At 46.8% G+C, this 24,075-nt stretch overlaps 1 protein-coding gene across 2 annotated transcripts in view; it reads left to right on the top strand.

The window, feature by feature from the left end:
• Positions 1–24,075, top strand: part of MAMLD1 (mastermind like domain containing 1) — a 126,066-nt gene that overhangs the window by 48,982 nt on the left and 53,009 nt on the right. For both annotated transcript variants that reach the window (XM_046673935.1, XM_046673936.1), the window contains one exon: positions 14,803–14,961. In XM_046673935.1, coding sequence (XP_046529891.1) covers positions 14,866–14,961 — 96 coding nt within the window. In that variant the 5' untranslated portion in view covers positions 14,803–14,865. The remainder of the gene's footprint in view (positions 1–14,802; positions 14,962–24,075) is intronic.

Here is a 24,075-nt window from a genome sequence, read left to right as displayed (position 1 = left end):
TACTGAGGTAACATTGGTTTATAACATTATATAAATTTCCTGTGTACATTATTATATTTCAACTTCTGTATGGACTGCATCATGTTCAGATGAAGAATTCTTGAGCATTGTCTGAATTAATGATCCAGGGCTCTGATCCCCAGATTGTCTTGTCTAGAATCTGAGGGACTCATGAGTCTTTGGTTTAATGTGGAATGAAGGGACCCCAAACTCCACCCAGCCCCACTAGGAATCTCGAGCTGGTCTTGCTTCTCTCCAGCAGCCACTGAAAACAAGTCTGTTTGTGCGCTCTGGCTGGTGAGTCATAATAGGTGGATGGCCAGAGAGGAAAGTCGCTGCAGAGGTGGCGCCAGCTGGCAGTCCTCATAGGGTCCTCCAGGCCAAACTCTTCAGTATATTGAAGGAAAGTGAAACCGAGAGAGGGGAAGCGACTCACTCATCAGCCTTGGCAGGGAGTGGCTGAAGCCTCAATGCTGCCGGCACTTCTTTGAAGAGAGGCAGGGTCACTGGACAGCCGGGGAGGCTGCCTTGGGATTTATTAGGCTTCTTCTGCCCAGTACCTTTCAGAATGTGCACCCAAGGGAATATTAGATCGAGTGTCTGTCTTCAGCCGGACAGTTGTGCCCTGACTTGGGATTCAGAGAACCTGACTTCTAGTGACAGCTATCTCCGTCCTTCATTCCTTGTTATCTGGACAAGTCTCTGCCTCTATTTCCCTATCTGTACAAGATAGGAGTTACCTATAATCTTTAATTTTCCCTTCCAATATTATTTTAGGATTCTAACCAAGCTGAAACTATACAGGAGGGAGAGGACAAAAAGGGACTGCTTCCATTCCACTCAGTTGCTGGCACCGTTTCCTGCTAAAAGTACTTTGCAGACCTTTACTTGCCTACTTCAGCCTGCTGCTACAGCTTGCACCTGGGCCCAGGTGGCACGTGTTTACAAGCTGTTTCTACACTCTGCAGCTATTGCCTGCTGAAATTGCTGCAGAACCAAACCCTGTCTGACATTTCCCTCCTCCCTAGCCCAGTGTATCCAGTTATTCTTGTATGATAAGTGTAGGGACATCATTGCTTTTCAGATCATTTCAAGGGGAAAAGAACCTTGCTTGTGTGTGCCTTCAGGGCCACAGCTGAGTGGTGAGCAGGGCCTGGGAAGGAGGCGAGCAGCTCTGGTTCTCTTCCCCCTGCCATCTGGCACTGGAGCCGGCCAGACGGGGAGGGAGGGGGGCCAGGTCCCACCGGTGCTTTTCAGGAGAGAGAGAGAGAAAGGCTGTGTGTGTGTGTGTGTGTGTGTGTATGTCTGTGTGCACGTGTGTCTCTGTATGCATGTCTGTGTCTGTCTTTGTGCATTTGTATGCTTGTGTATTTCTGTGTGCATGTGCGCTTATAATGTCTATGTGTGTTTGTGTGTGTATGTCTGTGTGTTTCTGCGTGCATGAGTGACTGTTTGTGTGTATGTGTGTGTACTGATTTATGAGCAGGATGGTCTGGACCTGTAGAGGACGCCAGAACAGTTTCCCGGCACCCTCCAACACGACCCCAACTTTGGTGATCAGCTGTGGAAAAGCTTAGGAGAACTCAGCTGCCAGGCATTCAGCGCACGACAAAGCCAGTACATAGAGGGTCCGGTCTTCATCCTGACTGCCACTGTAGATCCCAGAGTGCTTTCAGTTCTCAAAGTGCATGATGTCTGTAGAATAGGAGAAGATGACCCTGAACAAGTCCAGTAAGAAATGAGGTCATCACAAAACTTGGCCTCACGTCACCTTGCAGGCTAGTTCTGCGGCAGTCAATCACGTGACAAAATTAGCATTGTCATCACTGCTGTAAGACTGTCTTCGTCTGCCCTCATTTCTTAGTGTTCCCAAGTTCCAGAAAACTCTGTTATCTGCTTACCGTAATGGGTAGCTACTGTCTGCTGTACGGTCTTAGCGTCAAATCAGCTTTCAGGGCAGGGCCACCTGGAGAAAGTTTGCTCTCGACTGACTTGTTGGTTTCTACAAGTCTTGGCTCCTTGAAGCAGATCTGCCGTGCGAGCCCACTGTATGGGACCATGGGACACTTGTCCTTGCCAGGAAACCCAGGCCCAAGCTGATTCGTCACTGAGTGGCACATGACCAGGTGTGTGTGCAGTGGGGAGGGCATTTTTTTTTTAAAGATTGGCACGTGGACTAACAACTGTTGCCAATCTTCCTTTTTCTTTTTAAGGGTTGGCACCTGAGCTAACAACTGTTGCCAATCTTTTTTTTTTTTCCCTGCTTTATCTCCCCAACCCCCCCCCGTACACAGTTGTATATCTTAGTTGCAGGTCCTTCTAGTTGTGGGTTGTTGTGGGACGCCGCCTCAACGTGGCCTGACGAGTGGTGCCGTGTCCGCGCCCAGGATCCAAACCCTGGGCCGCCGCAGCGGAGCGCGCGAACTTAACCACTCGGCCACGGAGCCAGCCCCTGGGCGGGGGGAGGGCATTTTTAACATTAGTGGCGTGATATCCTGAAACCAAAAGTCGGGAGATTGGAGAGTTCCCAGGGAGCAGCAGCAGTGGTTTCAAAAGTAGGATCAACCAGAGCTGGAGATATTATTCCACACTGACTGTGTAGATTGTTTATTGATTATGTGGGTCACTGGGGAAAGCGCGCCAGCACTGCTGTGTCACTAATAGGAGAAAAGGCCCGTTGACATCTCATTTCAAAAGCAGCCAGTCTTGCTGAGCATGGAAGATACATACTTTTTTTCTCCAAAAACTTAGAATATGTTGCTTAATCCTTTCTCTAAAAGGAACATCTTTCTAAAACCCCAAGTTAAATTAAGGAGTGATAACAATTTGGGCTTTATAAAAGAAAAGGTTAATTAGTATATAGTTAACATACCATACAGTTCACTCTTTGAAAGTGTACAATCCAACGTGTTTTTGTATATTCACAGAGATGTGCAACCAGTACCACAATTAATTCTAGAATATTTTCATCACCCTTAAAAGAAACCCTATATCCATTAGTAGTCACTCTACATTCTCCCTCTCCCCCCAGCCCTAGGCAACCACAAATCTACTTTCTGTGTCTATGGACTTGTCTATTCTGGACATTGCATATAAATGGAATCATACAATATGTGGTCTTTTGTGCCCAGCATCTTTCGCTTAGCATAATGATTTCAGGGTTCTTCCATGTCGTAGCGTGTCTCAGCACCTCATTCCTTTTTGTGATGGAATGATATTCCATTGTATGGATAGACCCCATTTTGCTTATACGTTCACCAGTTGGTGGACATTTGGGTTATCGCCGCCTCTTGACTGTTATGCATAGTGCTGCTGTGAACACTCATGTACAAGTTTTCATATGGACCTGTTTTCAGTTCTCTTGGATACAGATCCAAGAGTGGAATTGCTAGATCAGACAGCTACTCTCGGTTTAACTTGTTCAGGAGCCACCAGAATGTTTTCCAGAGTGACTGCACCATTTTACATTCCCACCAGTAATATATGAGGGTTCCAATTTTTCCACGTCACTTTGGACTTTTTAAAGTCAACTTTTAAAAACTAAAAGTAGTGTTTTAGAATATTGACATATTTATTAGCACAAGGTTATAATTGTATGTCTTACAGCTCTTGCGTACTGTCAAAACAGTCCTTTCAAATGCACAGAAATACTGAACGACGTATTCTGCATACCTAAGGATGCATGTGCTCGAACACACCAAGTCGTCAAGGCTCTGGGCTCAGGGACTGCCTCAGAGAGTTCTAGTCCAGCCCACCACCCCAGCTTGAACCCACTCTGCAGACCCACTCAGCACATCGTTCCTGATCCTCTACTGTGTGCTCTCAACACTGGAGCTGCAGCCACATAGAAGGCACGCATCCTTCCCTCACGGATCTTACAGTCTAGAGGGGGAGCTACATGCTAGACAAGTACTTGCTGCCAAGGGCCACGGGGACACAAAGGAAGCTCTTCATATGTACCTTGTAGGAATGTTGAAGAGAGCTGGTGAAATACTCTATGTAAATCACCAAGCCAGATGCCTGACTCATAGTGGACACCCAATGGTAGCTGTTAGATTTCTGTATAGAACTTTGCATTTGACACGTGAGGGAACTGAGTCTTTGAGGTTAAGCAGCTTCCCCAGTGCCCCGTAACTCATGACTGAGGAGACAGCTTTTCTGCTTCAGGGCCTGTCATTGGGCTCTAAAGCCCCGACTATACGGACGTCTAGAAGCCTGGCCTTCTGAACCCTTGACCTGCCTATCTCCAGCCAGGGCTCTACCTGCCTCTCCTAAGTCTGGCTCCTGCTGTACCAGGGCATCCTACTTGACTCATGCCAAGCTTAATACCAAGATTGTTAGTGGCAGGTGGTAATTAGTAACAGTTAGCTAGTCCCTTTTAGAGCAGGGTGATCTGCAGTGATTAGAGCCCAAAGTGGCCATGATTGATGGCAGTGGGTTGATGGGTTTATTCCTCATGCAGTGTTCTCTGCCTATCAACAGCCCCACACTTCTTTCCAACATTCAGGCTGGAAGTCTGGAAGACAGGAGAGGCCTTAGCCTCCTGGTCTGATATAGCCAACCATCGAGCATGTGAATCTTCATTGGAGGTGCCTTTTTCCCATTGCTTCTTCTCCATTCCCACATGGCCCCTGCACCACAGTTTTGTCTATAAAAGTTTGTAAAGCATTTGCCACAAGCCAAGCAGTGTGTCAGGTGCTCTAGTTCAGAGCTGCCTGGGATAGGATGATCCCTGGCTTCAGGCTACTGGGGCGGGCTGAGTAATAAAAGTCCAGAACTGCGTGTTCTCTAAGTGCCAAAAGCCAAAGACTGCTCTGGACTAGGGACACTCCCGCTCTTGGTCATCCTAACGAGAGGTGATCCTTCCCCACAGAAGAGTAAGTAAGCCCAGAAGCTCAGAGTAACCAGTGAGCACACTCTGCTGTGGACACAGACCCATCCTCACTAGCATCTGCACCTTCCCTGTGGAAGTGTTTCTATCCCTAGTGTATTAGTTTGCCAGGGCTGCTGTAACAAAGTTCCATCGATTGGATGTCTTAAACAACAGACATTTATTTTCTCATTGTCCTAGAAGGTAGAAGTCTGAGATCAAGGTGTCAGTAGGGCCGCACTCCTACTGAAGGCACCACAGAAGGATCTCTTCCAGGTCTTTCTTCTAGTGCTCGGTAGTTCCTTGGCTGTGGCAGCATAACTCCACTATCCACGTGATGTTCTCCATGTGTTTGTCACTCCGTGTCCAAATTTCCCCTTCTTATAAGGACACTAGTCATACCAAATTAGGGGCCCACCCATTCCAGTATGGCACCACCTTGACTAATTCCATCTGCAATGACTCTATTTCCAAATAAAGTCATATTCTGAAATACTGAAGGTTAGCACTTCAACATATGGATTTGGGGGGGACACAATTCAACCCATAACACCAGTGTACATGTTTGAAGACAGATTTGAGTTATTTTGCCATCAACATTACCTCCACCCAACTAGATGTGTTCCATTTGAAACCCGGAGGTCTTCTACTTTTTTCTTTGCTCTGGGGGCTAAATTCCACCCTTGCAAAATGAAGCCTTTAATATCGAATATCTTCCATCATGACCAAAAATCTGCCCAACGATCTGGAGACTCGGGGTGGGGCATCTTGGCCTCAGAGATTTCCTTGGGAATTGCTGAGCAGCACCCGTCTTCCTCACCCTCTCCCCATCCGGGAGGGCAGAGGAAGAAGCAATCAGGATGAGGAACACACTCAGGTGTGTCGGGTGCACCTCAGAAGTAGTCACCCAACTTGGCTTGACAGTGCAGCTCACCTTCTGACCTTCCCGTCTGAAGCCCAAGGCTGCGTCTGCTCCTTATTAGCTCATTTCTTCTCTAATTTGGTGGGGGCTGTGGCGGGGGTGGAGTCGGGGGGTGGTACTAGGGCTCCTTTGTGCTTTTAAAGAAGATTTCGGTCCTTCAAGATTGCGCCTGTGGTATCCTCATGCTCTCCTTCCCTCCTTCCTAGTGCCTTTGATTTGGCTCCTGATTTCCTTCCTCTGTCATACCTGGAGTCAGGTGGCAACAAGGTAGAGCTGGCCCCAGCTGGCACTTTGAGATGGACCTCAGGGATCTGGCCTGGGAAGTAAGAGGTCAGGTACTGGAGGCCTTGGCTAACACGGGGAGGGGTGAGCCAGTGATGACCCCAGAGGTACTAGAGTGCCTTCAGAACTCAGACCGATATCACCCAGATATCTTCTGCGTATGAGTGGCTAGGGGCCCCCAGGCATGTGCTTAGAGCCTGAGGGAGAAAGGGAGACTGCCCACAGGCCTCTGCTCTGAAGCTGAGGTCTGAGTACACCCCTCACCACACCCCACTCCCCATGTGCACAGGCTACAAAACCACAGAGCAACGCATCTCCCTGGAGCATTAACTTACTTGAGGATGGGGTCATTTTCTTTCTGCATTAAATACAACATGGGTAGAGCATGAAATAGAAAGTTGAATTCACATAGATTTATGAGGCTGAAATCCACAGCGCATGGGGCAGATGGCTTTGGGGTTCATCTACAGCCCTGGATTGTGCTTGGGTGAGAAATGTTGCCAGGGGTTTGGTTTCTTTTTATTGGGGGCATAAGCTTCCTGGAGGCGGGGAGAAGGAGCCCAAGCACGCCTCTGGGGTGGGAAACTGGCTTATCCCTGCAGTGGACAGAAAGGTCTGCCCCAGGGCTGTTTCCCGGGCCCACATTCATCTAGAGGGAAAGAGGAAATGAGACCATGGCCAGAGGCTGGTGTGCTGAGGGTGAGAGACCCCTTCTGGCTTAGGCCAAACAAAGTCAATTTCCAAGCAGAGATCTCTTGCCAGCATCCCCTCCATTGGCCACACTCCTCAGCCCTGGGCCCAGCCACCACCCAAGCACGGTGGTGTGGTGGTGGGCCAGCAGGTTGCTCCTGCAGACCAGAGAATTGAGCCTTCGTTCAGGAAGCTCTGGCCATTACCCCTACCTGTCCCCTTTATGTTGGCTGCTGGGAGCCACAAAGGGGCAGGGCAAGACGTTAGTGGAGTGGAGTCTTTAAAAGCCAAAGCATTATTATTTTTTTTTTCCCATTTTTCTTTAAGGCCGAATGGATAGCTTGTTTGATGTCCATAGGCTTTGTATTGCCAGCCCTGAAATGAGATCTGGGTCTCCATCCCCCACACAGACTCGAGCCACTGGGCCAGGGAGTTAGTGATGGCCTCAGCAGTAAATGAGGTCTCTTTTCTCCATTTTTGTTTGGGTGCGTTGTATACTATATACCACTTTGTCCTCATTGGTGTGTCTCTCTAGACTCTAGTATTTAAGTGAGGTCACAGCCAAGGCCTCGGGCTTGATCCTTGAAACACTCAAGAAAGATTTGGGTGGGGATTGTTTTTTAGAGAATAAAAAGGTCTGGGGGCCAGCCCAGTGGCATAGTGGTTAAGTTCACGGGCTCCACTTCAGTGGCCCAGGGTTCGCAGGTTTGGATCTTGGGTGCACACCTACACACCGCTCATCAAGCCATGCTGTGGCGGCATCTCACATACAAAATAGAGGAAAATTGGCACAGATGTTAGCTCAGCGACAATCTTAAGCAAAAAGAGGAAGATTGGCAATAGATGTTAGCTGAGGGCCAATCTTCCTCACCAAAAAAAAGAATAAAAAGGTCTGTACAAACTTTTGTAAATTGCTTGGAAAAAAGCATGCTACTTAGGACCTATCCCAGAGGCAATAAGAAGAATCAGTGTCGCCCCTGGATCTGGGCACTGAAATCTTTTTTGAATAGCAGTTAGTTTCTTGTTTTGAGATAATTGTAGATCAACAGGGAGTTGCAAACACAGTACAGAGAGGCCCCCAATGGTTATAGCTTATGTAACAGTTGTACAATATCAGAACCAGGAAATAGCTACAAGTTTTCATGTGGACATAAATTTTCATTTCTCTGGGATAAATGCCCTAGAGTGCAATTGCTGTGTCATGCGATAGTTGCGTGTTTAGTTTTATAAGACACTGCCAGCCTGCCTTGCTGCACCGTTTTACATTCCCACCGGCGATGGATGAGGGACGCAGTTTCTGCAGTCTCACCAGCTTTTGGTGTTGTCACTGTTTTTTATTTTAGCTATTCTGAGAGATATATAGTGGTATCTCATTGTGGTTTTAATTTGCATTTCTCTAATGGGTAATGATCTCCAACATCGTTTGCCATCTGTAGAAACTCTTCAGTGGAGTGTCTTTTCGTGTCTTTTGCCCGTGTTCTAACTGGATGGTTGGTTTTCCTACTGTTGAGTGTTGAGATTCTTTATCTATTCCAGCTAGTTGTTCTGGATCAGATCTGAGGTTTGCAGATGTTTTCCCCAGTCTGGACCTTGTTTGTTCATCCTATTCACAGGGTCTTTCACAGAGCAAAAGATTTCACTTTTGGTAACATCTGGTTTATCAAAATTTCCTGTTACAGGTCATGCTTTTGATGTCAAGTGTAAGAAAGAACTTTTTGCCTAACTCCGCATCCCAAATATTTTCTCCTACCCTTTTCTAAAACTTGTATAGTTTTGTCTTACATTTAACTCTGTGGTCCATTTTGAGTTAATTTTTCTGTAAAGTATGGAGTTGAGGTTGAGGTTCACTTTTTGCCTATAGATGTTACGTTGCTCCCAGACCGTGTCTTATAAACACTATCATTCTTGCACTGAATTGTTTTTGCACTTTTGTCAAAAATCCGTTGGGCATATTTGTATGGATCTATTTCCAGGTTCTCTCTTCTCTTCCGGCTACCTATGTGTCTGTTCCTCTGCCAGTACCACGCAGTCTTCATTAATGTAGTCATAGAATGTCTTGAAACCGAGTAGATCAATTCCTTCCACTTATTCTTTCTTTTCCAAAATTGTTTCAGCTCTTCTGCTTCCTTTGCTTTTCCATATAAATTTTAGAAGAATTTTGTCTATATCTACAAAAAATCTCGCTGGGATTTTGATAGGATTTGGTTAAAGCTGTATACCACTTGGGGAAAAGTTAACATCTTTGGCATGTTGGGTCTTCCAATCTGCAAACGCAGAGCGTCCCTCCATTCATTTAGATCTTCTTTGATTCCTTCCAACAGTGTTGTGTGGTTTTCAGCATACCAGTCCTACACATGCTTTGCTTGGTTCTCACCTAAGAATTTTTTGAGCAATAGTGAGCTTTTAATTCCAATGTCCATGTGTTCATTGGTGGTATATAGACATGCAATTGATTTTTATGTGTTGATCTTGTATCCTGAGACCTTCCTGAACTCACTTATTATTCCTGAACTTATTATTCCTATAAATTGCTTAAGCTTTTCCATGTAGACAAGCATGTCAACTGCAAATAGAGAGAGTTTTACTTCTTCTTTTCTAATATGTATGCCTTTTTATTTCATTTTCTTGCCTTTATGGACTAGCTAGAACTTCCAGGATTATGTTTTTGGGTTTTGTTGTTGTTTTTAATTGAGATATATTTGACGTACAACATTGTGTAAGTTTAAGGTGTACAACATATTGATTTGATCCAAGCAATGAAGAGAGGAACATATCCTTGCCTTGTTATCCATCTTAGAGGGAAAGCATTGTTTTTAATCGATTAAAGTGTGATGTTAGTTGTAAGTTTATTACAGATATTCTTTATCAAATTGAGGAAGTTCCCCTCTGTTCCTGGTTTTCTGAGAGTTTTTATCATTATTGTGTGTTGAATTTTGTGAAGTGCTTCTCTTTCTGCATCAAATGGTATGATCATGTGATTTTAATTGGATTTTTTTTGTTTTGAGAGAATCATAGATTCACACGCAGGCGTAAGATATAATGCAAATAGATCGCATCCACCCTTTAGCCAGCTTCCCCTGATGATAACATCTTGCAAAACTATAGTACAATATCACAACCAGGATTCTGACGTTGGTGCAGTCAAGGTGCAGAACATTTCCATCACGACATGGATCCTACATGTTCCCCATTTATGGATACATTCACTTCCGTCCCACACTGACCCCCTCCTTAATTCTTGGCAACCACTAATCAGTCCATTTCTGTAGTTTTGTCATTTCAAGAATGTTATATAAATAAATCACACAGTATGTAAGTTTTGGGGATTGGCTTTTTTTACTCAGCATAATTCCCTGAGGATTCATCCAGGTCATTGTGTATACCAACAGTCGTGTCTTTTTATTGCTGAGTAGTATTCTATGGTATTTGTTGTTAGTGCCATTGAGTCGATTCAGCTCCTAGTGATCCTGTGTACAGCAGAGCGGAACCCTGCCCAGTCTTTCTGAGCCATCCTCTCACCTTCCAGCGCTCTATCAGACAATGCTCCAATGCCATTCATAGGGTTACCATGGCCATTTTTTTTGCAAGCGGGTGGCCAGGTCTTTTTTCCTTGTCTGTCTTAGTCTGGAAGCTCCACTGACACCTGTCCACCATGGGTGACTCTGCTGGTATTTGAAATACTGGTGGCATAGCTTTCAGCATCACAGCGACACACAGCCACCACAGCATGACAACTGACAGATGGGTGGTGTGGTTCCCCGACCAGGAAATGAACCTAGGCCGTGGTGGCGAGAGTGCAGAATCTTAAACACTAGACCACCAGGGTTGGCCATCCCATGGTATTCACGTACCAGTGTGTTTAGCAATTCATCCAGTGAAGGATTTCTGGGTTGTTTCCAGTTCGAGGCTATTATAAATAAAGCTGCTAATTGGAAAGTGTGAATCCTGCAACTTTGTTCTTCTCTTTCAATATTATTTTGAGGTTATCATATAGTTTTTGTTCTTTTGCCTTTTAATATGGTGGATAATGTGAATTGACGTTGAATATTGAACCAGCCTTGCCTCCCTTGATCATAATGTATAATTCTTCTCAGAAATTGCTAAAACTTTGTTTGGGATTTTTGTGTCTGTATGCATGAGAAATATTAGTGTGTGGTTTTCTCCCTTGTACAGCCTTTACCTTTGCTGTCAGGGTAACACAGTGAGGTGGGAAGCATTCTCTCCTCTTCTATGTTCTGAAGAGATTATATAGAATTGGTGCTATTTCTTCTTTAAAGAATTGATATAATTCTTTAGTGAAATCATCTGAGCTTGAAGTTTTCATTTTCTGGAGTTTTTTAAAATTAGGAATTTAATTTCTTTAGTAATTATAAGGCTAGTCAGATTATTTCATATTGGGTGAATTTTGAGCTTTTGGAATAATTGGTGCATTTCATCTAACTTCCAAATTTGTGTGTGTAGAGTTGTCTGTAGTATTCTCTTATTATCCTTTACATGTCTACAGGGTTGGTACTAATATCCCCTTTTTCATTCCAATATTGGTAATTTGTGTCTTCCTTTTTTCCTTTGTCGGTCTTGCTAGGGCTTGTCAGTTTTATTATTTTGTCAAAGAACTACTTTTTCCCCATTGGGTTTCACTATTTTTTTCCGTTTTCAGTATCATTTCCATGTCACTGTCTGTTCTTTATATTGCCTTCCTTCTGTTTGCTTTGGGTTTATTTTGCTCCTCTTTCTTGGTTCCTTAGGTGGAAGATTACATATTGATTTAGACTTTTCCTCATTTCTCTTGTGTTTAGTGCTATAAATTAACCTCTCAGCACAGCTTTACCTGTGTCCCACAAATTTCATATATTGTATTTCCAGTTTCATTCAGTTCAATGTGTTTTTAAAATTTCTCTTGAGACCTCCTTGTGACTCATGAATTTTTTTAAAGTGTGTTGTTTAGTTTCCAAGTGTTTCGAGATTTTTCCTGTTGTCATTCTGTTGCTGTTTCCTACTTTGGTTCCATTATAGTCAGAGAAAGCACCATGTATTATTTCAATTCCTTTAAATTTTTTTGGACTGTTTTATAGTCAGAATATGTCTATCTTGATATATATTCCTTGGGTGCTTGAAAAGAATGTAAATTTTTCTGTTTTTGGTGGAGTGATCTATTGTCAGTTAGATCCTGTTAGATGATGGTGTTGTTGAATTCTTCTCTATTTTGCTGATTTTCTATCTAGTTGTTCTATCAGTTTTTGAGAGAGGATGTTGAAGTCTCCACTATAAATGTGAATTTTTCTATTTATCCTTTCAGTTCTTTTAATTTTTGCTTCATATATCATGTAGCTCTGTTGTTTGGTGCATACACATTTAGGATTACTATGTCTTCTTGGTGGATTGACCCTTTTATCATTATATAATGTCCCTCTCTGTCCCTGGTAATTTTCTTTGTTCTGAATTTTACTTTATGTGATTTTACTAGAGCCACTCCTGCTAGTTCTTTAAAATTAACATTTGCATGATACACCTTTTTCTATCCTTTTACTTTCAGCCTGCCCGTATCATGGTATTTGAGGTGAGTATCTTGCAGACAGCATATAGTTGGGTCCTTTTCTCAGTCCGCTCTCCCAATCTCTGTCTCTGAGTGGTGGACTTAGATCGTTTTCACTTAAGGTACTTTAGTGATAAGTTAATGCTTAATTCTGCCAGTTTATTTTTATTTTCTGTTCATTCTTTATTTTTGTTTCTCTATTTTCTTTTTCCTAACTTCCTGTGGGTTACTTGAACCTTTTTTAGAATTCCGTTTGATGATTCATATATAGTGTTTTTGTGTGTATCTTTTTATATACCACTTTTAGTGGTTGCTTTAAGTGTTACGTCATATACACATAACCTATCACTGTCTACTGGTGTCAACATTTTACCAGTTTGAGTGAAGTATAGAAACCTTACCTCTCTTTCCACCCCCTTACCCTCCTCTGTTTGTAATACAATTGTATTAAAAATTTCTTCCACGTACATTTAGAACCACAGCATGCAATGTTATAATTGGTGCTTCAACCATCAAACATAATTTAGAAAACTTGATAGGAGAAGGAAAGTCTATTATCTTTACCCATATTTTTCTCTTTCCATTGCTCTTTCTTCCTTGATGATGTCCAAAATTCCTTCTTTGATCATTTCCTCTCTGTTTAGAGAACTTCTTTTAGCCATTCTCTCAGGAGAGGTCTGCTGGTAACCAGTCCTCTTAGTTTTCCTTCATCTGAGAATGTCTTGATTCCTCTTCCATAGCTAAAGCATATTTTCACTGAGTATAGGATTCTGGGCTGATGGTTCTAGTTCAACACTTATTTAGATCTTCTGTTTTAGCTGACTTCTCTGACAATGCTCTGGCAGGGCAGCTGGGGAGTACCATCTCATTTCTGCCACGTGGGGATAGAAGTCCAGGTTCCCCACTCAGCCTTCATTGACACCAGGCAGGTTGGGGCTCCTTATTACTGCTGGGCAGTGGTGATAGTTCCAGCTCCCCGCTAGGCTTCCACTGATACCACCCTGGCTGGGATGGGTAGGAATGCCTCATCACTGCAACCTCTGTGTGACCTCTGTGTGACCCCGTGTGACCTCTGCTGACATTGGCAGGGGTAGGATGTGGACTCATTACTGCTATGCAGGAGCAAATGTCCTGACTCTCTATTAGGACTCCTCTGACACCACCCTGGTGGGGACAGAGAGAAACGAATAGTTACTGCCAGATGGGAGTGGAGTCTGGGCCCCTACTTGGCCTTAGCTGATGGTACTGAGTGAAACCACACTTTTTTTCCGTAGTGTTTAGCTGAATTAAAGTGGTTCTTTTTGTTTTTTCTTTTTGAATGGTTCTTGTATGAAAGTTTTCTATCTTGGTAAGCTGCCCCTTTCCTTGTCCCGGTCCTTTGGCTAAAGAGCGCAGGCTTTTAACTGGTGCCTTTTTGTCTGTGCGCATTGGCATTTTGGGTTGCTGGCTTCTTCAGGTCCATGTCCAGGATCTATGAGACAAAAAGAAAACCCAGGGAGCTCATCATCACGTTGTTCCTCAGGCCCCAAGGCCTATCTAGTCTACCTTTTTCTCTCCATCTTTCAGGGTCTCCCCATGTCTGTTTTATATGTATTGTCCAGAGGTTTTAGTTGTACTCAGTGAGAGAATGGGAAAAGTACTTCTCTATTTTTCTGGAGGCAGAAGTCTGGACATTGAAATTTTAGAGCCGGATTCTGTACTGCCAAGGAGATTTATGGGAAGGAGAGCTTCCCTCATATATGAATGCTTTAGCAGAGCTCTTATTTCATGTCCACAGTCAAGAAAAATAAAACGAAATGAAACAAACAGCTTTACATGGGTTTGCACCTGTCTGCTCAGCCCTCATAGAGGGCATACATTGGGGTAGCCACCATCACAGCCTCCTCGGTTAGTTTTTTGTAAACCAGTGCACCGGAGTTTCACGAGCCTGCTCCAGCGTCCATTGCTTCCTTCACTGGCTGTCAGGGTATGAACTGTTAGCTCGCTTGGCTGGGTGCTAAGCGGGCAGAGTTGAGAGCTGCCCCTTCTGTGGGCCATAAGGCCTACACTAGAAGAGCTGAAGGGTCCATAAGCCATCACCTGATCCAACCACCATGGTTTTCATATAAGAAAACTGTGTCAGAGAACGGAAGAGCCTTTCCACAGATCTCACTGCGTACCACACAAAAGCAAAGCCAGGCCTAGGACCCGCATTCCCTGCCTTCAAGCCCAGTGTTATTTTGGTTACATCGGGCTGCTTCTCCACCCATCCCTCAGCTCCCCAGTGGACTTCGCTCTGGCCCATGGCCAGGAAGTGCCATGTCATCCCAGCCAACTACCTCACAAGTGCCCCTCATCCCTGGTGGTGGGAGGGGCTCAATGAGGGGGGTGGGGTGGGGAGAGGGACAGGAAAAAGAATGTGGCTGACTCTGCCCAAACCTGTCCTCAGAATGAAAGTCTGTGATTCACGGGGTCAATGGTCTCATCTTCATATCTGAAAGACAGTGTACTTTTTGTCTCCCTAAGCCCTGTGTCTAGGTCGTTTGGGAAGCGCCTTGGAGAGTCAAGAATAAAATTGCAGGTCAAACAATGGATGACTGGAAAAGTCGGCTTGTAATCAAGAGCATGCTTCCCCATTTCACCGTGGTGGGAAATCGTCAGGAGCCCAGAAAGCTCCAGGAATCGGTCAGAAAATGGGCTATTGGGGGGAAGGGGGGTGTTGAATGCTTCTAATCTTAAACTTGAACGTAGTATGTGTTATTGAAATTCTCTGTGCAAAGTTGGTGGCAGGGAACCAAGTCAGAAGGTAAGGAACTAGAGTCTTGACCTAGAAAGGATCTAGGAGACGAGCTAAGCTTGCCTCTTGTGAGTTTCTGAAAGCGTGGGAAATGTAGTCTAAGGCTCCATCTGGATTCCCAGCCCAGCGATCTCTGCACTGCACCCCTTCAGCTAGACACTGAGCAAGGGTGAGAAGGAAGGAAAGCCTACTTTTTCTCTTAGAAACCAGGAATGTGGGAGTGCCAGGCTCTAGATGCATTGGATTAGTTTCCTGGTACCACTGAGAGCAGGAAGCCAGTGAGGACATCACAGAAAGAGATTCCCATTCAACACTGGTCCTGGTGTCCTTTTAAAATCTGATTTGACAAATTTCTGCTTTTTTCTTAGAACCCAGACATCATTCCGTATGTCTGAAATGCAGAGTTAGGGATTCCGGTGGTGGCTCTAGGAGCCAGGATAATAGAAGGACCTTGAGAACCACTGGTTAGTTGACCATAAAAGCCTGCAACATTGCCAGTCTACCAAGATTAGCTTGGTTAGTAGGAGTTGCCACAAACACAATGGCTGTTATCTCAGGGTATTAGGTCTGCAGAGGAGTGGCTTGCTTAATCTCTGAAATTAATAGAGCAGAGAGGAAATGGCTCTTAGAGAGCCGTGTGTCTGCTTCCTGTTCAGAGACCTGGAAGCTCAGAGCTCTGAGGTAATGTCATTTCACATAACTAGAGGGCCCGGCTTCTCCAATTCCAAGGGCAATCCACTTATAGTAAGTTAGCTTTCTATTTAGGTTAGTGTTCTGATATGTGCACAGGTGTGGGGGGATTATTGAAACCTTGCTTCTCTTTTTTTCCTCCTTGTCTACCACCAAAAATGTATTGAGAATGTAGTATCAAGTTGGGGATGTAGACATTTACACAACTTTGTTTGCTAGAGTTCCAGCTCTCACAGAGATGGCAGCCAGATGAGATGGCAGAGATGGAGTAATTAGTTGGCCAGTAGCCTCGCCTGCAAATTGCCAGCCCTTCAGTCAGACATCTTCTAGAAGGCAATCTCTAACCTCTATCCTAATTACCCTTTTATTTCTTGCTTCTCTTTGATGGTTAACAACCGAGTCAGTGAAGAAAAACCACTTGGTAATGCATCCAGAGGCCGTGATCAGTTTCAGAGTGCCTTTCAGTTTCCCCTTTGTTCCACACGTGTTTCCATTCCCAGGAGGGAAGAGTGGTGGCTTGGAGTCGCAGGGAGCCTCTTGCCCCTCTCCTCACGCACCCCATCAGCACCCTTTAAAAAGTGTGACTAGTAAGTAACTGCTTTGATTTCGATCAGTGTAGACCTCAATGCTGGAAGGACTTTTCTTAGAACAAGGCCTTGGAGTGGCCATCGATGCCCTCATTCTGGAGAAGTTGCCATTGCTCATGCCATTTTCGGGCTTGGCTTCTCTTTGCAGATGGCCTTTAGAGTCGTTTGCAAGCCTTGCCAAAAATTCACATTCATTGCTTTAGAGTCACACCTTGCACTTGATCAAAATCAGCCGTTCACCCTCCTCCATGGCACACCTTGTCCTCTGCCCTTGGCTCTGAGTGACCTGACTGTTTCTGAAACTCCAAGCTATCCTAGAAGACCAAGGATTTTCCCCAATTGAGGAGATGCAAAAAAACGCCCGAGGCTCCAGAAGTAACTCTCTCAGATGAGTCCTCTTCACAGTGAAAACCACACTTGTCTTCTTGTAAGATGCATATCGTCTCCAAAGGGGATTTCATTGAGGGAGCCCCTTCCTTTGGCTGGGCCTGACAGGTATGCATGGAGCCTAGCCAAGCCAGGCGCTGCTGCTGCCATCAGCCAGCAGCCAGGGCAGCTCTTGGTTTGAGCCCAGCTGAATTTTCATGGCTGGTCAATCCCTGCAGCCTCAAGAAGACAGCCGGCGCTAGCATGAAGCTCTGCCGCACATGCTGAGGAGCTCAGCAACCAGGTGTTTGTGACCCGAGGGACGGAGATAGACAGATTAATGCAGAATGGGCTGTGAGTTCACCATGAAACCTGCTGGCCCAGCAAGTTATTGCAGGACCCAGAATGCAGCGGCAAAAGGGGGTGTTTTGTGGGAGCTGGGCTTGCACTTGCTGGGTGCGGCTTGAACTGGATCTCGGCTGTTTCTGTCGCTTGCTCTCCCCCTGACCCTTCATAACATCCAGGGATGATAGCCTGCACTCCAGAGCCAGGAAGCTGTGTGCGTCTGAAAGCACATTTCTTGCACCACCACCCCTCATCCTGCAAGCATCTTTAACACGGAGATCTGATTCAGACATTCAGCTTACCGGGTTCTCTTGTCCTTTTCCCCAAAAAACAAACTAACAAAAAAACATGTTTCAAGTCAAGGTCTTGAAACCTTTATTACATCAAGGTCTTAATATAATGAAATTAAATCGGTCCCAAAGGAGAGTTCTTTTATCAGCCGTGAGATTGCCAGGTGAGTAATTGAGAGCCTCCTCACAGGAAAATGCACATCTGATGTGATGGTTGTTCTTGGCCTAAGACCAGGGCTCAGGGCGCCTAGATTCTAGTCTTGCTTCTGGTCCTAACTGGCTATGAGGCTTTGTCCATCCTTTTCCCTCCCTAAGAACAGAAGTCAAATGAGCCAGGAGTAAGAATAGCCACCTTTAATTGAGCAGTGACTAGGTGCCAGGCACTTGCTAAGCATTTGGGAGGCATTATGTCCTGTAATCCTTAGGATACCCTGGGGATGAAGAGGCCATCTCCAGGAAACTGAAGCTCAGAGAGGTTGAGCAACTTGGCCACAGTCACAGAGATAAGAAGAGGCAGAGTTTAGAGCCTGCTGTCATCACCGCTGTACTCTGCTTCCTCTTGGATCTAAAGCGTGTTGAAAACCACAGAGCTCTGAACACATACCAGGCGGCAGTCATCATCACAAGAAATCTCAGCGATGTAAGGGCCTTTTCAGCGTTTGTTCATTCACTCAGCAGCATGATTGCTTAATGACTCTTGTGATCTGGAGGAAAGAGGACTTTCACCTTTTGAACATTTGGGCATCCACCCAAGGTTAATAAGGCACCCAGTCTCTGCAGTTAGTGTATGGAATTTCAACAGGAGGCAGAACATTTGGTCCTTCCCTTTGAAGTTAAGATCTCCATTCCTCCCCCAGATTAGTGGGTCGATTGATTACTAGCGCAAGAATCTCTAAAACATTAGCACTCCAGATGGGAGTGCTCTGGAGCCGGCACAGAATTGGGGCTCAGTACAGAATTGGGACTCCGTGTCCCCGTCATATGTCATCTCTGTTTCAGTCTACACCGCACCACGAGTTGCAAAGATTCCTCAGCTGTGAACAACTACCTATTCCATTCATAAGGCAGCTCCAGACAAAATGAGTGTTAAGAGCATTAGACGTACAGTTGAAGAAGAAAGGAGATCCCATGCTTGTTGCTCATCTTCTGTGTTTTGTCATTTCCTGATAATAAATAGCTCACTCTATAGGTTACAATGAGTTGGCATGCACAGTATTCCTTCCGAGCTTCCCAACTCTTCTCTCTCTTTATGGATGAGGACACTAAGGTCTGAGAAATCCAGTGACTTGCAGAAAGATGCCCATCAAGAAAGTGGGGAGCTACATCAAGGGTCCCCATTTGGGTGACCTCCAGTGCAGTCTGCTTTCCACCCACAGTATGACCAAAACCACCCCTCACTCCTTCTCTTCTCACCTCTGAACGCAAGTGGGACTGAGGACGGGGAGAGAGGAGCCCTGCATGTAGCAGGGAGTGTGGAGGTTTGAATGGCTGCAAAACACTGGCCCTGTTCTATCTGGCCCGCGGCTTTAGACCCGGGACCTTGGAAATACCCAGTGGGAGGAGGTCTTTTCGCACGGGTGTAGGATTTCTACCCATCCTTCTCGGGGGCACATGCTTTTCCTTGTAGAAAGAGCACAAGACGCAGTAAGGAGACCTCGAATTTGATCCCAGGGCTGTAATTAGTGCTTTGAGAGACTTTGAGCGAGTCCCTTTCCTCTTGAGGCCAGAGGGCCTGTCTATCTCTGGCCTCCCACCATAGTTCTGGGCTCCCTTCTGTGTGTGCAGCCCTGTGCTAGATCCTGAGCTACAGCAGTTCATAGCCAAGGAGCAAACGAGTCCACTGGGAGCTAGTCTGTCCTACTCTGTAGTTCAATTTGTCCTACTGTGAAACCAGGGGGAGAGAATGGTTGAGTGGCTCTTTTGTGCGAGCTACTTGTGCCCATCTACTCCTATGACATGGGGATTAATATTTCCACTTTGCCAATGAGGATCCTGAGGCTCAGAGAGGATGGGGACTTTCCCAGTGTTGCACCGTCAGTAGGGTGGACATCACATCTCAAACCCAGGTTCCTGGCCCTGAAGCCTCCCAGATTAGGAGCTCAGATAGTTAGGGCCTCTGCCAGCTGGGCGGGACTCTGGAGGCTCAGGCCTAGGGGACAGTGGACAACACAGAGTCCCCGACTGCCTGGAGATTTCATTCCAGCAGCAGAGATAACCCATAAACAGAGAAAGAGTGGAAGCATCTTTACTTCATCCTGGTGGCTCCCTGGAACCATCAGGCCAGCATCATCCACTGCTCAGCCTGTGAATAGCAAGCCAGGTTGACTAACAAGCCCACAGGGAGGTAGGGACAGCCAGCTGAGGCCTAGGCTGAGTTGTCTCAGCAGCCCTCTCGGAAGCCTGGAGAGGAAGCCCAGTGTCCCCTGCTTTGTGCAGGCTGTGGACACGATGCAGCTGCAGGTCTGGCTGCAGGAGAGGGGCCTTGGTGTATGGCCCCACTTCCAGAAACCAGATGGTACAGGGGCCAGCTCACTGGAGAAGCAGCTGTCGTCAACTCTTACTGAGATCTTGCATGAGTCTCTGGGCTTCAGTCTCTACACCAGTAAAATAGGGTTAATAATCTGCCCTGTGCCCACGTCAGGGTCTCTGGGATGATGAACAAGATGTGGATATGAACGTGATATAAACCACAAAGGGCGTTACTGCTGTTAGCACTATTTTTAATTATCAAAGTTGGGCATTGGCTCAGAAGGGGGATGGGAAATGTGTGTCCTTGGAGCTCAGGTCGAAACACACAGGGCCCCTAAGGATGGCTCAGTCTTCTCAACAGCCCCACTGCACTGAGGAGAGCTGGATTTATGGTGTAGCTCTGAGCATTCTGGGTTAAGGCCTACAATTTGTATGTGCCTTTCTATTTTGGGGATCCTCCCCATGGAGCACGCAGCTGTTTGCTCCCTTTTCTCCCTCCTGCTCTTCCTGCAGTAAGGGCCCTTCCTTGTAAGGGCGTAAAACACCCAACCCGGGTGGGCTGCCAGGCAGAGGCCTTGCCTTCAGGCGAACCTGTTCTGCAAGGGCTGAGCACTGCTCAGCTTGCACGACACCACTGGGCTCTGCATCTGGGTCCTGCCTAGGTAGCCCAGTTCAGCAAACTGGTGACCTGAAAATTGCAGTCTATTTGAAGAGGAGGATGCTGGGAGGGGGAGTTCCGTTGAGCAGCTGGCTTCCGCTGGCATCTGAGAGCGCGACACTGACTATTTCTGAACTTCCAGGAGCCCACGTTGGCCTTGTCTGTATTCCTGCTTGTCCCCTGCCCCCAGCTTCCCTGACATTAGGCCCAAGGTGACAGGTGTCTGAAGCTTGAGCTCCCCGGGGAGGAGAGCGGACACTGTTGGACCCCTGTAGGAGCGGCAAGAGAGCCCAGCTGAACTGCAGCTCGGGCACCACCCCCCTCTAGGGTGTGTGCAAACTGGGTCGAGGGGGCAGCCTTAGGGATGTGGGCCTGGGGCTCCCCAAACTCTGGGCTGGCCTTTGCCGGCCGAGGGCTCTTGCTTTGACTGAACATCCCCAGCTGGAGAATTTACTGTGACTCTGCTTGCAGACGGATATTTGGGTCATAAGCTGCCCCTGGGGTGCCCAGTTCCAGACCTGGGGGAGTGGGGAGCCTGTGCTTCCAGGTTTGGGTCACAGATTTTGATTTCTGCAGTGGACATCGAATAATTGGGCAAAACCCTCCCTGCTCTCCCGTTGCCTGTCCTCCTCCTCATCTCCTTCCTCCCCCCTCACCAGATCTCCAACCCCCAAAGTACCAAAGCTAGAGAGGCAGGCGTGAGCCGCAGGCAGCTGGGCTTGACCACTGGGGGCCCAGTGCCAAGCGCCAAGGCCCAGGCATGGCTGCCGCTGCCACTGCCTCCTGCACTCCTGCCCCTGCCCCTGTGCACAAACATGCCTTTGTCTGCCTCCCTCCAGTGCTATGGGGCTCGCTCACGCTCCTGACTCCTCACCCAGAGCTGCTTCTCCAGGTTAGTTGCTCCCCAAGGCTGTCAGCTGGCAGACGCCTGTGACCGGAGATCTGCTCTTATGCCCTCCACCCCTGGCTCAGTACCTGGCTCCTAGTAAATGCTCAGGAACCAGTGACTGCTCTTCCTCTTGGCCAGAAGGCCCCTTTCAAATCGTCCAAGCCACCCCCTTGGTTGAACATAACAGGCCAAAGACACATAAAGGAAAAGGGGCATGTCCAAAGTCCTTGGGCCAGTTAGTGAGTTCATCACAGTTTCTGAAAAGTGCTTGTCTCTTGGCCTTGTGCTGGAAATGGGAAGAGAACAGGATAATTTGCAGGAAACCTTTTGCTCCAATGGTTAATTCAAATCTGCAGATGCCAGCTGAGCCCTGTCACAAGGCTAGGTGCTCTGGGGGTACAGAGGTGAGATGAGGAGGAAACAGCCTTGGCCTTCAGAGAGCTGCATGCTGGAGGCGGAAATGCACATGCCTAAAATGGCGGCCTCAAGGTTGTCCAGAGCACCCGGGCTGGGAGTGGAAGGGGTAGAGGTGAGGCCATCTTATTCTAGAGATCCTCGAAGGCCTGAGGGAGGAGACTGTGCTTTAATCTGCTGGACAAGATGTGAATTGTTCAAGAGCATACAAAGGCTAGAAGAGCAAAGAGGAGACAGTATTCTCTCCTTTCACTGGAAGCTATGGAGCACCCGCCAACAGATGTGCAATAGTAATAACTGTCATTAGTGCAGGTGAAGCGTGGCATGTGGTACTGCTACATACCTTGCCCGGTTCAGAAATGGTTGCCTAACTTGTACATTGGTAGATAGCTTGAAGCTTTTTAGCTCCAAAAATGTTGCCTGCCACTCTCTTATGAACTGTAGGCCAACGCGGCCCCCTGCAGTGTGAGGAGGACAATTTGGAAATAATTTATTTCCCTTGGGGAAGATGCTCAGCTCATGCTCTGGGTCAGGGGTTGGCAACTCTGGTCTGTGGGCTAAATCTGGCCCGCAGCCTGTTTTTGTAAATAAAGTTTTATCAGCACACAGCCACACCCAGTTGTTAATGTGTTGTCTAATACAGAGTTGCAACAGAGACCACATGGCCTGCAAAGCTGAAGATATTTACTGTTTGAGCCTCTACAGAAAAAAATTGCCATTTCCTGGTCTACGTCACTAGGCTTTGGTTCGTTTTTTTCCGGTGCCATTGTTTCATCTAATAAGCGGGCGCTCTCCTCAGAACCTGCTTGAGGGAAAATCACAAGTCTGCACGCCTCTGCAGGTGTTCTGCTTCCTCTGTGCTGCCAAAGCTGGCCCGACCCCCCAACTCTGGATCCCATGTCTTCTCCAGAGTCCTCGCCTCTGTGGCTGTTCCTTGTCCTTCCTGCAACCTGCTTCTGCCTCTCCTATCAGCATCCAGAAAGATCGTTTACAAACAGATCGAGCTGATCATTCCTCTGCATAAGCTTCCCACTTCCCACTGCAAACAACTGATAACTCACCCCTCTTCCCAGGGCCTGCGAGGCCCTCTGCGACCTCACGGCTGCTTCCCTGACTCGCTGCACACCAAACACACTGGCCAGCCGCCCATTCCTGGAACGCACCAAGCACTCCCCTCAGGGCCTCCTTGCTTTGCCGTCCTGCCCGGAGCATTTATGCTCCCAGTCCTTTTCCTGGCCTGCATTTAGATGTCCACTTAAATGTCGCCACCTCACAGGAGCCACCTGGCCACGCTGTCACATTACTGTGTCTTCAGTCCTCTGAAGAATGCTGCTCCCTCGGTTCTTGCTCTTGTTGCTCACTTACCGTTCATCCCCCTAGAATTCCAGCTCCTTCTCCCTCTGGTTCACACTTTTCTCCCTGGTGTGTGCTCATTCTGGGGGATTTCTGTCCCGGGCCCTCTAGACAGCCCTGCTTTGTGCAGTTAGAAACCCTCGTCTCTGTAGCAGGCAGAATCCCAGTGCCACTCTCTCTAGCTGCCTCTTTTTCTAGAATAAGTTTCAGGTGCTGAAGTTGTATAGTGTAAGGGCTTCCTGTGTGACACTGTCAGAAAAGCTGCACATTTTCTTGTCTCTTTTCCTCGTTCAAGTCAAGCCTTTGGGATTTAGAACAATGAATTTGGCCAATATAAAATACCTCCAGGAAACCAGCCCCCAAACTCCAACACCCAACATCTGCTTCAAAGGGCTGAGTGTCCAGTAGCTAACTGCCATTCATCCTACTTTTTTTAGCCACATGACAGCGAAGGAACTTAGAAATGCCTTGCCCTTTCCTGTAGTTAAATCTGACATAAAATTATTTTATTGGCAGCGTTTTAACAAACAAAGATCTCCTGTGTTTTCACTAGTAATTCAGCTTCAGTTTTCCAGGTGAGAAAAAGATAATTATGCATGACTGCAAGGAGACAGTTGTGAGGTTCCTGTTAATAATACATTCAGAGTCTTCTTCCTCTGACTCAGTCAGTGGAGCTTCTTACAGAGAGGTATAGCAAGAAGGAAGTCTCCTGTAAGAACACCCCCTTGATCACCAGCACCCCCTCCACCTCCTCCACCACCTCCTCCTCCTCCACCTCCTCCTCCTCCACCTCCACCACCTCCATCTCCACCTCCTCCTCCTCCACCCCCACCACCTCCATCTCCACCACCTCCACCTCCACCACCTCCTCCTCCTCCATCACCTCCTCCTCCAACACCTCCTCCTCCTCCACCATCTCCTCCTCCACCACCTCCTCCTCC

The sequence above is a fragment of the Equus quagga genome, chromosome 10 (genome assembly GCF_021613505.1).
Source record: "Equus quagga isolate Etosha38 chromosome 10, UCLA_HA_Equagga_1.0, whole genome shotgun sequence".
Classification (NCBI taxonomy): domain Eukaryota; kingdom Metazoa; phylum Chordata; class Mammalia; order Perissodactyla; family Equidae; genus Equus; species Equus quagga.
Note: the sequence above shows the minus strand (reverse complement) of the source record. Positions and strands in the feature narration are given on the sequence as shown.